At 39.6% G+C, this 14593-nt stretch overlaps 1 protein-coding gene across 5 annotated transcripts in view; it reads left to right on the forward strand.

Annotated features, from left to right (window-relative positions):
• DPY19L3 (dpy-19 like C-mannosyltransferase 3) overlaps positions 1 to 14593 on the forward strand; it is a 70053-nt gene that overhangs the window by 22843 nt on the left and 32617 nt on the right. For 4 of the 5 annotated variants that reach the window (XM_026484268.4, XM_026484263.4, XM_048223744.2 and 1 more), the window contains 5 exons: positions 2628 to 2718; positions 6261 to 6382; positions 7100 to 7245; positions 9189 to 9312; positions 9857 to 9991. In XM_026484268.4, coding sequence (XP_026340053.1) covers positions 2628 to 2718; positions 6261 to 6382; positions 7100 to 7245; positions 9189 to 9312; positions 9857 to 9991 — 618 coding nt within the window. The remainder of the gene's footprint in view (positions 1 to 2627; positions 2719 to 6260; positions 6383 to 7099; positions 7246 to 9188; positions 9313 to 9856; positions 9992 to 14593) is intronic. The other variant, XM_026484265.4, reaches the window with a different exon arrangement.

The raw sequence follows: 14593 nt of genomic DNA on the forward strand, positions 1-14593 counted from the left end.
AGATTTCAAAAAACTAATGAGAGGTTTCCTTTGGCAGATTTGGTGTCATTTGTCTAAAAGGGGTTGTTACATTTTGTGTGTTTCTAGGGGATGCAAATTATTAATTGTGAGCATTTTTTAATGCTTTTTCCTTTTAGTACTTTTGTTAAATTACTGTATAAACTACTGCTTAAATGGTGTTGGCTGTACAGTCCCTCAGAAATACAATGCTTTTGTCTTTCTATTTCTGTCTGTCATCATCTTCAGAAAAGATGCTTTCATCTCCCTGTGGAACTGATGCAAATTAAAATATGAAGTATTTGTTCATTTTGCATTCTTCAGAGGGTAGCGTCTACTGGTGTGCGTTTTCACTGGCACAATCCAGCAGGCAAAGTATAAATTGCTGTAAAACTGGAAAAGTGTTTGAATGAGTAAAGCAGATGTTCTCTTAGCATGAAGCAGATGTAAAACTTGCAAGTGTCTGTCTAATAAAGTCTAGCATTTGCTTCCATACAGCTGGGGCCAGGATTGCCAATTAATCATGTTTGAATGCTTTTTTACTAATTAGGACCCCCTCTGTTCTGTACACATTCTGGGTATATTAAAGAGAGGGGTGGAGCACAAAAGCTTTCTACCTTTGTACTGTGAGCAGTGGTTTTTTTTTTTTCTTTTTTTTTTCTCTTTCTCCCCCATCTTTTTGAGGTCAGTCTTCTTTTATCCTTAGAACCGTGTTGCCTATGAAGCCCCTTCATGTAAATGACTGATCTAGCTCTCCAGTTTGATTTGGGGATATAGGTTTGACATTAGAATATTCCATTGAAGACAGCCGTACTTTGAACACTTCAAGGCAGCTGGAGAGAAGAAAAGGAATGTAATTAGACTTAATGGGGTTTTTTCCCCCTTACTTGCACGAACAAAAGCTAACGTTTGCTCAGTTAACATCAGTTCACAGCCTCTGTGGCTACTTGACCAAGTAGGAGTGTGAACATTATGGAAACAAGTGATACTAGTTTAGGTTTATGTTAAGAAAAGCAATAGAGCAGTTTTTCTCAAAAATTAGAGATGATTGGATTAACATGACTGCTAAGAACTGACTTTACTCCTGCGAAAGGTACAGCACAAATCCGTAGCAAATGCAGAAGCTAGAAGAGCTCCGTCGTTGTATATCGTCCTTTTTATAAAGCAGGTGTGCTGGTGAAAGTGAATTTCAGAACCTGACTGGGCCTTTTTCCGTGTTTGATTTCCCCGAGATTAATCTGTTTTCTATGGAAGGAAGCTCATTATATAAGGTTTGCTACTCTACCCCTCCCTCCCGGTTTTTTTAAAAAGCGTGAACAATGATAAAGCATAAGTTTGTTTCTCAAGGTCGATAATTGGATATTTATACTCAGATAACTGAGTACTTCTTCAATGCTTTATTCATGAATCAATAGATAATACTTTTTTAAAGGGTAGGAGAAATAAGGGTAGAAGAGATACATGAAATAATTTCAGGCCCGACAATAAATAGCATGAGTGGTTGTTTTCATGAAATGTTTATTACAGTTTGAAAGATAGTTGGAGGCAGGGGGTGTTAAACAAAGGTGTGTTAAAAGAAGCTTATCCCCTAGAATATACCATGTTTTGTGTTTAGCATCTTCCCCCAGTAAGTCTGGGTTTATAGAATAGGGATCTGCTATGGTAGGAAAAACAGCGATGGAAATACACTTTAGACAATGTGTGCCAGATTCTAGGGCCTGGCATCTTGAACACTGGTGTAAAAAAATCTGTAATGACAAATTATCATTTTTATTCATTTATACTGCCATATATATATATATATATATATATATATATATATATATGAAATACTGTATCTAAGAATATTAATACGATTATTCCAGAATGTCTTCCCCATCCTCACCACCAATTGCCTCCAGATTTTGTTAATGATTTAAAATTTAAATTTCATAAAAGCATCTTACAACCGAATTGGCTAATAGCTGTCACTTTCAATTTTCAGTTCTTCTAAAATTGAGTACTTATTTAAAAGCAGTTTGCTATTGTATCCATTTGCCTTCATGAGCATCTTTCCACCAGGGTGACACTTGGCAAACTAAAATTCACATGTAAAAGGTCTGCCCCGTTTCACTCAGAGTACCTTATATTCTTAGAAGAAACAGAAAGTTATTAATCTTATATAATACTGTTAGCTTTTAGGTAGGTGTCTAATGCAATTATAGTTCCTTTCATTTGGGGGATTTTTTTTATACTGTCCCTATTTTGATTCTCACTAATATCACATAAGATTGGTGATTTTTTTTTAAGTTTTGTGTGAAATAAAAGAAAAACTTAACTGTGAAGCATCCATGTAAATGGAACTACTTGTCTCCATTTTGTAAAACAGTTTCTTACGGAAAGTTTTAAACATCCACAAAAGTAGAGAGAATCGCATAATAAACTCCTGTAATTCCCACCCAGCTTCAACAGTTACCAGCCTTCTATTGTTTTGGTTTGCCAAGATTTCTTAAGACTATATTTTGAGAGGTTTTTTTTTTCTTTTAAATTGTAGTTTTGGATCCTGTTTCTGCAGTGACAATAGATATTTAAAAAAAAACAAAAACAAAAAACTAGCTCATGTAAACCCAGTAGACCTAACTTTATTTCAGGAAGTGGAGCGAGAAATCTCATTCAGAACAGAATGTGGGCTGTATTACTCCTACTACAAGCAAATGCTGCAGGCTCCAACCCTCATGCAAGGTAAGGACGACTAACAGCTTCATGGGATCCACTGCATCCTTGTCAGTATTTCAGCCGAACCTACTTGTGCACTAAAGCATTTTAAGTGCTTTCTAGAACTTGTGTACAGTTTCTTTAAATTTGTGTAGTTTTTCCCTGCTCAAGTAACCAGTGTTTTGCTCTGGAAGAAGTTCTGTGATACCTAATGTGACTCTCCTCTCATCCGCTCTACTCCGTCCCAAACCTCATCTCTTTGCAGTTTCTTGGTTTTGCTGCTGTTTTTTTCTCATGATCGTTTTGGAGAAGGTCTTTGCAAGTGAAAGGAGTATTGTCTAAAAACAGCAGGCATTTTGGTCAGACAAAAATTACAGTTGTCCTTCTTGTCCCCAGTCTCCCCATTTGGTCCTTTATTTTGCAGTTGCCATTTTCCCACATTTTCGCTGTCTGTGAGTGGTTTAGCGCCCATAACCTTTACCTTGACTCCGCTAATAGAAGCTCCAGAAGGCTCTCTCCTGCTTACTGTGTGCTTACTGTGCTCAGCACGAACACGCATGACAGAGACGTTTGCTGGGCTTGGCTTGGATTCCGATATGTTTTTGGCAAGAATCCTTCGTGGGTGATGTTTTGCACTTCTAATTCTATCACAGTGGGAGACATGAAATGTTGCTTATCTTTCTTTTTGCGCCCTAAGTATTAAACAGTTCCTGTGTAGATTGCCAGGTTCCCCCATAATAAGGTTATTACCCATTGGCCTTTCACTTAATGGTTTTAGCGGCCATTGATGCTTATTGCCTGTATCTGTTATTTCAGTAGTTACAGAAGTGACATTCTGCATTGCTCTTGTATTTGTTAGCTGCAACTCTGTTATTTAAGAAACCTTTCTCTCATCAACTATTTGATGACTTTGAGGTCCAGTTTATACAACAAAGGCAAGATAGGTGTTGATTTTCTTTCCCCAAACAGTTGATCCTCGTTATTCATGGAGTCCGTATTTACAAATTCACTTACTAAACCTGTTTGTAACCCCGGAATCCGTACTCGTGGTGCTTTGGCAGGCATTCACGGGCTTGTGCAGAGCAGCGAGAACGTTTAGTCACCTGGCTTGCATGTTCCCAGCCGAGGTGGGACGAGGTGGTGACTGCCATCTCGTTTCAGCTCTCCTTCTTTTCACAGTCTACCTAGGGCCATGCTTTTTGCATTTTTCTGCTTTTCGTTAGTGATTCTGCAGTCTGAAATGGCCCCCCGCATAGAGCTAAAGTGCTGTCTGGAGTTCCCAAGTGCACGCAGGCCGTGAAGAAGGCATACAGAGAAAACACGTGTTAGCTAAGCTTGGTTCAGGCATGAGTTAGAGTGCTGCTGGCCATGTGTTCAGCGTTAATGATTCACTCATATATGTGTTAGAGAAGGTGTCTTTCTATGGTCATGTGTCGATTGGTTGATGAAAATGCATGACCAGAGGCTCATAAGAACATAACCCTGTATTTCCTACAGGGCTCAGTATTGCTAATTCAGTGTTCACTGCAACTTTTTATGGAACATAACTACTGAGAACAGTGAGTCAACAATGAGTCTGGCAACTGTGGTTTGCTTCTCTAGCATTCTCTAAAGCAGTGGTTCTTAAGGAAGGGCAGTTGTGTCCCCAGGGGACATCTAGAACATCCCGATATGTTGTCGGTTGTCACAGCGAGGGTGGGTTGGGGAGGGTTGTGCTGCTGGAATGGGCAGAGGTGGGGATGTTCCTAAGCATCCTGCAAGGTCTCAACAACAAAGACTGATCAGGCCTCAAATGTCAAAATAACAGTAGTGTTAAAGTTGGGAATCTCTGCTCTTAAAGGTGAATAATGAGTATTTTCTTTCAAATTATTCCCACAAACTCAGTGGTTCATCTGTTTCGTTTCCTCTAAGTCATTTGTTAAGATCTTCCTACTAGAAAATTTCAAACATGTAAAAGGTTAGAGAGAATCCTCTGGTGGATTTTCACATGTCTATCACTAGCCACCACAGTTACCAACTCATAACCAATCTTGTCTCCTCTCTACACCCCATTTTCAGACCAGATGATTTTGGAGAAACTCCAAGACATCCTATTTCTACATTTGTAAATGTATCATTAATATATTTCTCTAAAGGATGGCAACCCCTTTTCTAAGTATTACCACATTACTATTATCACACTTAAAGCACAATTAGGAGATTTCTTACTATCAAATATTTAGTCAGTGTTCTCATTTTTCTGATTGTCTTCCAGAGTTTTAATATCGTTTTTGAGATCCAGATAAACTCCATGCATTGCAATCATTTGCTCTGTCTCTGTCTCTTTTTTCTTAAGATTTTATTTTTAAGTAATCTCTACACCCACATGGGGGTCGAACTCACAACTCCAAGATCAGGAGTTGCTTGCTCTACTGAATGAGCCAACCAGGCACCCCTCTCTCTCTTTCTTTTAATCTATAGACGTCTTTCCATCTTCTTTTCTTGTAATTTTTTTGTTGAAAACACAGATTCATTTGTCTGATAGAGTTTTTCACTTTCAGGATATTGCTGGAGCCCCACGGTGTCATTTCATGATTCTCTGTTGCCTGCGTCTCCTGTTGACTGGTAGTGGGATCTAGAGACTTGCTCAGGTCTAGGTTCTGTGTCAGCAGGAGTGCTTCCTGTGTGGCGGTGCACGCTTCCACGCTGGGGGCACGTGATGCGCACTCTCTCTCTTCGGGTTGAGACTGATCCATTAATAAGTTCTCAAGTAGCCTCTCACCTAATGGGTTAGCACTGTTGGTGATCATTACCTGAATCTGTTAACCTCATAAGGACTATAAAATAGAGGATGTTGTCAGACTTCTTAATTTTTTTCCAAGCTGATAGGTGAGAAATGGTATATCTCACTGTAGTGTTAATTTGCACTCCCACAGGAGAGGTTGAGCATCTTTTCATACGTGAAAGGACTGTATGCATGTTTTCTTCTGTGAACTATCTCTTCAAACCTTCTGTTAATTAGGTAGCTTGGTTACAGTGAGGCAAATGACCTCAGTGTAGCCACGGAATTCTATTAACAACAGGTTTATTTCTTACGTTTATTATCCAGCCCCTATTTGGACCCTGCTGTTGTCATGACAGAGGGAAATAGCCACACTGTGGGTGGAAACAGGCATCATCTCTTATTAAGGGATGTCACATCCTCTCACATGCTATTGGTCAGAGCAAGTCAAATGGCCAAACCCATAGGCTACTAATAGCCCCAAAAGAGGTACTGTCGGTTTCCTGGCAGGAGGGCAGAGTGGGGATATAAGATCCTCTTGGCCTAAATTTCTGTAAAAGAACATACGTTTGTTTTTTTTTAATAGTACTCACACAAGTTATAGTTCGCCTGTATTTGTGTAAACATGTGAACGTCCATCAAGTATACAGTAAGCTCTCTGAGGGTGGGACTGTGTTTTTTGCTTACTGTTGTATCCTCAACGCCTAGCACATTCTCTGGCACACACTAAAGAATCTATGAATAATTTTAAATGAATGATTTACAATTGCAATTATTTTTTTCCTGATCTTTCAAATATCAACCTTAGGTTTTCATGGCTTAATATATGATAACAAAACTGAGTCTATGAGGACAATTAACCTTCTTCAACGCATGAATATTTACCAAGAAGTTTTTCTCAGTATTTTATATAGAGTCCTACCCATACAGGTATGTTATGTTCTGTGTTGTTAATATCACACAAAAGTCAAAATCTGCTGTTCAACTTTCATAGATGTTATTCAGATCTTTCACTGCCTTGGTAGAAAAGCAACAAAATCCTAATTTCCTCCAGATATGTTGTTAATTTTACTTTTTATATATGTTTTTATAAGATATTTTTTTACATATAGTTGCATCCTGGCTAATAATACATGTGTGCGGTCTAGAGGCTGATACATATCTTCATTTAGAAACATGTAATCACTCCTCCCTTAACTTTGAAATTAAAAAATTGGAAATTAGCAAATGACAATGACCACTTCGTGTGAATGAGGCAATACTGGACACAGTTAGATGTAAAGCTTGTCTAAAGAATGAAGCCAGAGTCCTCCAGGCCTCCCTTCCCTCTTCCACTCTGCTAGTAAGAAGAAAGGCTGCCAGCACTTTTGCCCAGAAAGGACTGGTGTAGGCTTATGGCTTGTAATTAACACCCAGTTGCTGAATATTACATTTCCACTGTCATACTTTTTGTAATTTTTTTTTTTTTTTTTTGTAAGTAGGCTCCACACCCAAGGTGGGGCTTGAACTCGCAACCCTGGGATTAAGAGTCACATGCTCTTAGCAACTGAGCCAGCCAGGTGCCCCTCACTGTCCTATTTTTTAAGTGACAATGAAAAGGTAATAAGGGCTTCCATAACAAATATTTTTTATTGTTCATTTTTCCAGAAATATTTAGAGCCAGTTTATTTTTATATTTACACCTTGTTTGGACTGCAGGCGATCTATGTCACAGCCCTATACATAACCAGCTGGCTGCTTAGTGGGACGTGGCTGTCGGGGCTTCTAGCAGCGTTCTGGTACATCACCAACAGGTGAGTTGCAATCAGTGTCCCTTCTCCCTTCCTAAGATACAAGTGAAAACGAGGGTTCTTGATTTCCAGTTCAGAGGAAGTTTTTTGGCCACATTGGTTTGTATGGGAGTATTTTCTCTTTGGTTTTCCTTGTGGTGTTTACTTGTCTTATTTAGCAAGGTACAAAGTCCTACTTAAATATATATTTCCAGCTGAGGAACAAACCATTGAATGACAAGTCAAGAGAATCATCATATTAACTCCAGTTCTATTACCAATTGGATGTGTGATCAGTATTTCTCTGGCCACATATCTCCTCTCTTAAAGACATTTTATAGTATCTTTACTGTCAACCTTAGTAGGGCTGTATGTGGCTCATATTAGCAAAGCGTAAAGCACTGTACAAATGCAAGGAGGTTTTTATAATATTTAGTTAATATCTATTATTCTTAATACTGGAGCATGAAATAGCATTTTTAAAAAAGATTTTATTGATTTATTTGAGAGGAGAGAGAGAGAGCAAGCACGAGAGTGGGGAGGGGCAGAGGGAGAAGGAGAAGCAGACTCCCCACTGAGCAGGGAGCCCAACACAGGGCTTGACCCCAGAACTCTGGGATCATAACCTGAGCCAAAGGCAGATGTTTAAACACCTGAGCCACCCAGGCGCCATGAAATAGCATTTTTTTTAAGACGTAGTCAAGATACGTTGAATTTTTTCTTGACCTACAGTAGCAACACCAGTATTCAGTAGGAGTCTTAAAACTTCAGCACCAAGTTCTAATATCGATTTTATTTTAAAATCCTAAGCAAATTACTTCTTATTATAAACTTATTGAGTGCTTACTTTATGCTAATCACTTTACAAAATGCTTCATATATATTCTTTTAACAATCCTATAGGGATAGATATTATGACCATTTTAGAGATGATGAATTTTTTTAATTAAAGATTTTATTTATTTGAAAGAGCGAACGAGCGCAAACGGCAGGGAGGGGCAGAGGGAGAGGGAGAAAGGGGAGCCTGCTGAGGGGCTCCATCCCAGGACCCTGAGATCATGACCTGAGCCAGAGACAGATGCTTAACTGATTGAGCCACCCAGGCGTCCCAGAGAGATGAGAAAATTAAAGTTTAAAAGGTTAAGTTATATATATATACATATATTAGTTTTATATATATATATATATATATATATATATATAATACACACACACATACACACATACATACATATTACTTGAAAAGTAAAGGTGTACGTATATATAGATAAAGTCATACACACACGTACACACACACACACACACACACGGCCCCAGCTTAGTCTCCATCAGAGTCAAACGCCGACTATGAAAACACTATTATGCTACCTCTTAACATGTTAACATAGTATCCTTGCTAAGAGTAAATGAAAGTCAAATTTGTTGTTCTGTCAGGAGGAAACAGAAGACATTTATTGAATGCCTTCTGTGTGGGGATGTTTCTTGGTACTGGGTGTACAAAGGTAAAAACTTCGCTATACTTACCATCTGGTGGTTCACATTCCAGAGGGACAAGACGCTTCTACAGATTATTCCCAATGACAAATTTAAGATTCAGATTTAAGCAGCAAAGAAATAGAGGGAGAATGCGACATGCCGCCAGTCTGCACTGATGAACTTCGAGGGAAATACAGGTTCGAGGCAGTTAGGCACAAGTGCATATTCCTGGGTTTTGGAGGCACCCCACCATGGCTTGGAGCCCAGTCTACCCCTTAGCTAGCTGCGTACCTGGGGACAGTTTCCTTACATTTTCTCAGTGCAACTTGATGGTACGGGGATGATAACGGTAAGGACAAATCATTATTTTTGAGAACCGATAACCAGAATCTTAAGTATATTTAATGTCCTACATCTTTCGCTTTAGGAAAGCTTTTCAAATAATTATAGCAAAAATTATTCCTGTGGCCGTTTGTGTTTTCTGTGTGCAGAATAGATACCACAAGAGTGGAGTTTACCATCCCACTGAGGGAGAATTGGGCTCTGCCGTTCTTTGCGATTCAGATAGCAGCAATCACGTATTTCCTGCGACCAAACTTGCAGCCTCTTTCTGAAGTAAGTTTTCGTAATACTTTCTTTATTTTTTAATTCTCTAGTTTTGTTGAAGAAGCTTCAGAAAATGTGACATGCATGGTGTCCCATCGCGTGTGAATAGTTCTCCTTCCGTGACCAATCTTTTAACTTGAGTTAAATTAAGTTTTCCCTTTCTGAGCCCCTTTCCTACTTTGCAAAGAAAATGTTTTTGTTTTCTATGTTAAAAATGTCCTCTACATAATCCGCTCTCAAATAGTTGAGCAAACCCGCACACAATTTCTGCAGAAGTGTCAGAATCCTTAAGCCATTGCCCTTGAGATGTGATTCGGTGCATTACCGCCTCCGTAACACTGGGGAGTACACACACCTTATGTGAATATTTATATGCCCGGTGTCACTGTAGGGTATTTAGAGCTTAAATAACAAATGCAAGGGTTTTCCAGAGCAACAGTTTATGGTTTTTCTATTTGGTTTATAGAGATACTGGCTGCTCTTGAGAGAACTTATCTGCAGGGCTCTTTATTACTAGAGACGTGGAAATTATACAAAGGTTTTCTTTTTACAGAGGCTGACACTTCTTGCCATTTTCATATCAACTTTTCTCTTTAGCCTGACATGGCAATTTAATCAATTTATGATGCTGATGCAAGCATTAGTGCTGTTCACACTGGACTCCTTGGACATGCTGCCGGCAGTGAAGGTAAGCGTTGCTCTCTTCTCTCATTCGAGGTAGTCATCGTTGAGTGGTTTATATCACAGGAGTTCATAATGCACACATGCTTAGCAGTAAAGTCAAAGCCACCTCTGAGTTATAATGTAGGTATGTTGTGGTCAGTTGAGGTTGAGTAATCCATGCAGCCTAGTTGGACCATCTTAACTTTTATTCTGTTTATTCTCCATTAAAGATGGATTTATCTGGAGCACAGATGTCTAGATCAATTGTCCTTTACGGAGATGACTTAAATTTTAAAATATAAGATAGCTCTTGCAAAATGTCTTATTAGGTATTGCCTTTGTCCCCCAAGGAAATCAATAGGTATACCACACCTTTCTGTGGTACTTTATAACATTTTCATAGTAACATTTATCAAGTATGAAATGGGAATCCCCATTGCCTGGACCAAAAAAGGCCACACGTGGGACGGGGCCATTTTAAGGAAGCCGTTGTTTGTCTCACAGCGTGTGACAGCCGTTGTGTGCTGCTGTCATTTCATGGCAAGGTGTTTTTCACATGCAAGAAATGTGTTTTAATGTATTGTGGATGTTTTAAAAACTGTTCATTGTTACTAAAGTAACAGTAACTTAAGTATCATAAGATATTATTTCTAATTCTAAAGCAGCAAGACAATGTAATAGAGAAGAGTCGTATACATTTATTCCATGTCAGTAGAGATGCAGCAATCTTTAGAGCCTGGCTGCATCTGAATTAGAAAACATGACAGTCCACCAGCACGTATACCTTGTCCGTCTGCCGGGCAGTGGACAGGCACGACAGAGACTCGCCACCGGTATAAGACATCGTGTGTGTGCTGCGATGGGAAGTAAAGATGTGGACAGCTAGAACAATTAGATGTCCGTATGTCTAGAGAGGTTAATTGGTAATAATAAGAAGTGCTAGAAGTCTAAGCAGGTTCTTTGTAGGCCAGAGAGGTTCCACAAACGTGGGAGACCATCTGGGCCACAAATGAGAAGAGTAGAATTTGGATGGAGTGCTGGGGGGCGGATATAAAGGTAAAATACAGGCAGGAGAGCAAGTAGGTAGAGCAAAGGGAAGTGTGTGTGGTGTGTATGTAGGCCACGTATATGCTATTAAGTAATGGTAATAGAGCTCCAGCTTCCTCAGAAAGCCTTGTGTACAAATGAAGCTGAGTCTGTTTATATTTGCTTTTCCTGTTTTGTAACCTCTTTGGATTTTGGTCATGGTGACGTGTAAGCTACGGGGAGGGGATGCCTGGATGCCTTTGCATTTCTCCAAGCCTGCTCTCCTGAGCCGGTTGGTCTCCCTTTCTCTCTTTGTATGTGATAGCACGTTTTCCCCCTTTCTAGCAAGTACTTTCAAAAGAACTCTGTACGCTGTCACATAAAAAATAAATACATCGAGCCATTTTGAAAACAACTATATAAAATTTTTCTGCAGTGTAATTTCACAGAAAAGCCTAGAAATGTGTTTTCTCTTTCACTGACACTCTCACCTCTAGAGATTTAGCCTAAGGAAATAATCAAACGTGTTCATTTTACTTGTATTGTAATAAGGAAAAGCTAGCTGGAAACTACCTAAGTCAAGAGCAATAGGGTATCAGTAAATAAATATGGTATATCAATGTAACAGAGTGTTATATAACCATTATCTTCCCTCCCTCTTTTTAAAAAATAAAACACATATGGGGCACCTGGGTGGCTCTGTCAGTTAAGTGTCCAACTCTTGATTTCAGCTCAGGTCCTGATCTTGGGGTCGTGGGATCAAGCCCTGCATTCGGCTCTGCCCTCAGCGTGAAGTCTACTTGTCCTTCTCCCTCTGCTCCTCCCCCAGCTTGCGTACTCTCTCTCTACTTATCTCTGAAATAAATAAATAAAATCTTTCTAAAAAATTAAAATAGAAAAAATAGAAGTAAAACACATATAGAGAAAGTGAACAGTTTCTGAAAAGATATACATCAAAGTATTAGCAGTCGGCTGACTGTGATTGATGAGACTGATGTACTTAAATTCCTTTTGTCCTTTAAGTCTTTTGAATTTTTCTGTAATGAACATATATTACTTTTTCTATTTTTAAAATAGAAAACAATAAAAGATACTGGTTTGGCACAAACACACCACAAAACAAAAGAATAATACAGGTAATTCACATTGTATTCAGTTCTACACTTGGTTAAACTTTTGTAGTTGAAACTATGTTAATGTTAGCAGCAGTAGTTGTAAGTATCAAAACTTGAGGAGGAACAGTATAATAATGAAAGAATCCTGGGTTGTAAAGCCAAGCTGCTGCTATTGGGTATGAAAATAACTAGCTCTTTAAAGTGATTTAACTTCTTGGAGCCTTCGTTTCTTCATAAATTGGAATCACTGACCTCTAATCATGTCAAACGGGAGAGTCAGAATAGTTGGTGTAGAAAAAGGTAATGCAATTCAGAGTCTGATGTGCTGACAAGTAGCGGTATCCTCTTCAGTACATTTCCTCTTTTCCTGGGTGATGGAAAATTGCTTGCCATCAAAAGCTCAAGTTTCACTGAGAGATGTGTCTAGGCTTTTAAATATAGAGCAGAATAGTAGGTGGTATAAAGCATATATCTTGGCTCCATTAAAGAATATGGAAGCTAATGAAGTTTTATAAAGCCGTTGTGAAAACAGCAAGATACGTGAATGAACACTACATACGAGGATAATCTAGAGTACTCCATGTGGTTCCAGACAAGATGGAGTGAATGCCCTTGTCCCTGTTCCTCCCGCTTAGTACAGCTAAGAGCCCTGGACGGTGTATATAACACGCACAGAAGAGGATTTCGAGTGGGGAAGAAGCGAAAGCAGGCTGCTTCGAGCCCTGGCGCCCAGAGGAGGAACACGGCAGTGAGGCCCTTGGATTTTCTTTTTCCCCCATATATCCCAGAGAAGGTGCTGGAAAAGTCAGCAACCAGGAAACGGCAAAGGACCCAGTCAGAAGCCCCAAGAAAAGCCAAAGGACCAGGAAAAGGGAGGCAAGATATCTCTAGCAAGAAAGAATACATTCAGACATTATCTGCAGTACTTCGGCCAAACAGCACGGAAAAAGACTGCAGCTTCACTCCTCCCTCCATCAGCAGAGGGCCAGTGGGGAAGCCAGACTTCCACACTCACCCAGCTATACCAAGCTGCTCACTTTCTGCTAGGGCTATGCCGAAGTCTGCTGGGGAGACAGCGCTTTCACCATCTCCCAGAAGCTTCAGTGAAGGCCACGTGGAGAACCTTCAGCCTTCATCCAGTGGTCATGAGATATCCCTTCCCTTTCCTGACAGGATGGTGTCAGAAAAGATCAACAGAGAGGCGCTCCTGGGTGGCTCAGCTGTTAAGCGTCTGCCTTCAGCTCAGGTCATGATCCTGGGACCGAGTCCCGCATCGGGCTCCCTGTTCAGCAGGAAGCCTCCTTCTCCCCCTCACACTCCCCTTGCTTGTGTTCCCTCTCTTGCTGTCTCTCTCTGTCAAATAATTAAATAAAAATCTTAGAAAGGAAAGAAAGGAAGGAAGGAAGGAAGGAAGGAAGGAAGGAAGGAAGGAAGGAAGGAAAGAAAGAAAGAAAGAAAGAAAGAAAGAAAGAAAGAAAGAAAGAAAGAAAGAAAGAAAGAAAGAAAAAGAAAGAAGAAAGGAAGAAAGAGAGAGAAGGAAAGAAGAAAGAAAAAGAAAGAAAGAAAGAAAGAAAGAAAGAGAGAAAGAAAGAAAGAAGAAAGGGAAAGAAAGAAAGAAAGAAAGAAAGAAAGAAAGAAAGAAAGAAAGAAAGAAAGAAAGAAAGAAAAAGAAAGAAAGAGAAAAGATCAACAGGGAAGCTGCGGTTTTAACTATGATTCAGAAGTAACAAGCCTCCCTCTCTCCCTTCACCCACCCCCCTCCACACACAGTGTCACTGAAGGCCATGGGAAGAACAATTTAATGAGGCATCCTTTCTCTTCTCAGCCAGAAGCCTTGTAGGGAGCCTTAACTTTCACCATCTCCCAGCAACGAGACACCCTTCTCCCCTGTCTCCCAAAAGTCGATGGAGGTCAAGTGGAAAACCCAGACATCTGACAGCATCTGGAAATAAGGAAGCGGCATCCTTCTTCGCCCACTGCCCTAGCACTGGTATGGTGTCAGAGGAGGCCTGCCGACACAAATTTTAAAAAAATCCAGAGTCCCATAACAGAATACAATGCAATTGAAGATTACTTCTTATACTAAGAACCAAGAAAATCTCTCTTGAGTGAAAAGAGACAATCAACAGATGCCAACACCAACACGCAGAAGTTGGATTATCTGATGAGGAATTTAAAGCAGCCATTATAAAAATTTTTCATGGAGCAATTACAAACACACCTGAAACAAATGAAAAATAGAAAAATAAGGAGCAAGTGGGAATTTTAGAGCTGAAAATCTCCGATAATGACAATTAAAAACTCAGTAGATGGGCTCAGCAGGAGAATGGAGTGGTCAGAAAAAAGAACCAGTGAATTTGAAGCTCCAACAAGTTGGAAATTAACCTAATTTGAACAAGAGAACATAGCCTGGAAAAAAAAAGAACAGAGCCTCAGGGACCTGTGGGACTATAACAAAAACTCTAACGTTCTTGTATTCAGAATCC

This window comes from Ursus arctos, unplaced genomic scaffold, assembly GCF_023065955.2.
Source record: "Ursus arctos isolate Adak ecotype North America unplaced genomic scaffold, UrsArc2.0 scaffold_19, whole genome shotgun sequence".
In the NCBI taxonomy this organism is placed as follows: Eukaryota; Metazoa; Chordata; class Mammalia; order Carnivora; family Ursidae; genus Ursus; species Ursus arctos.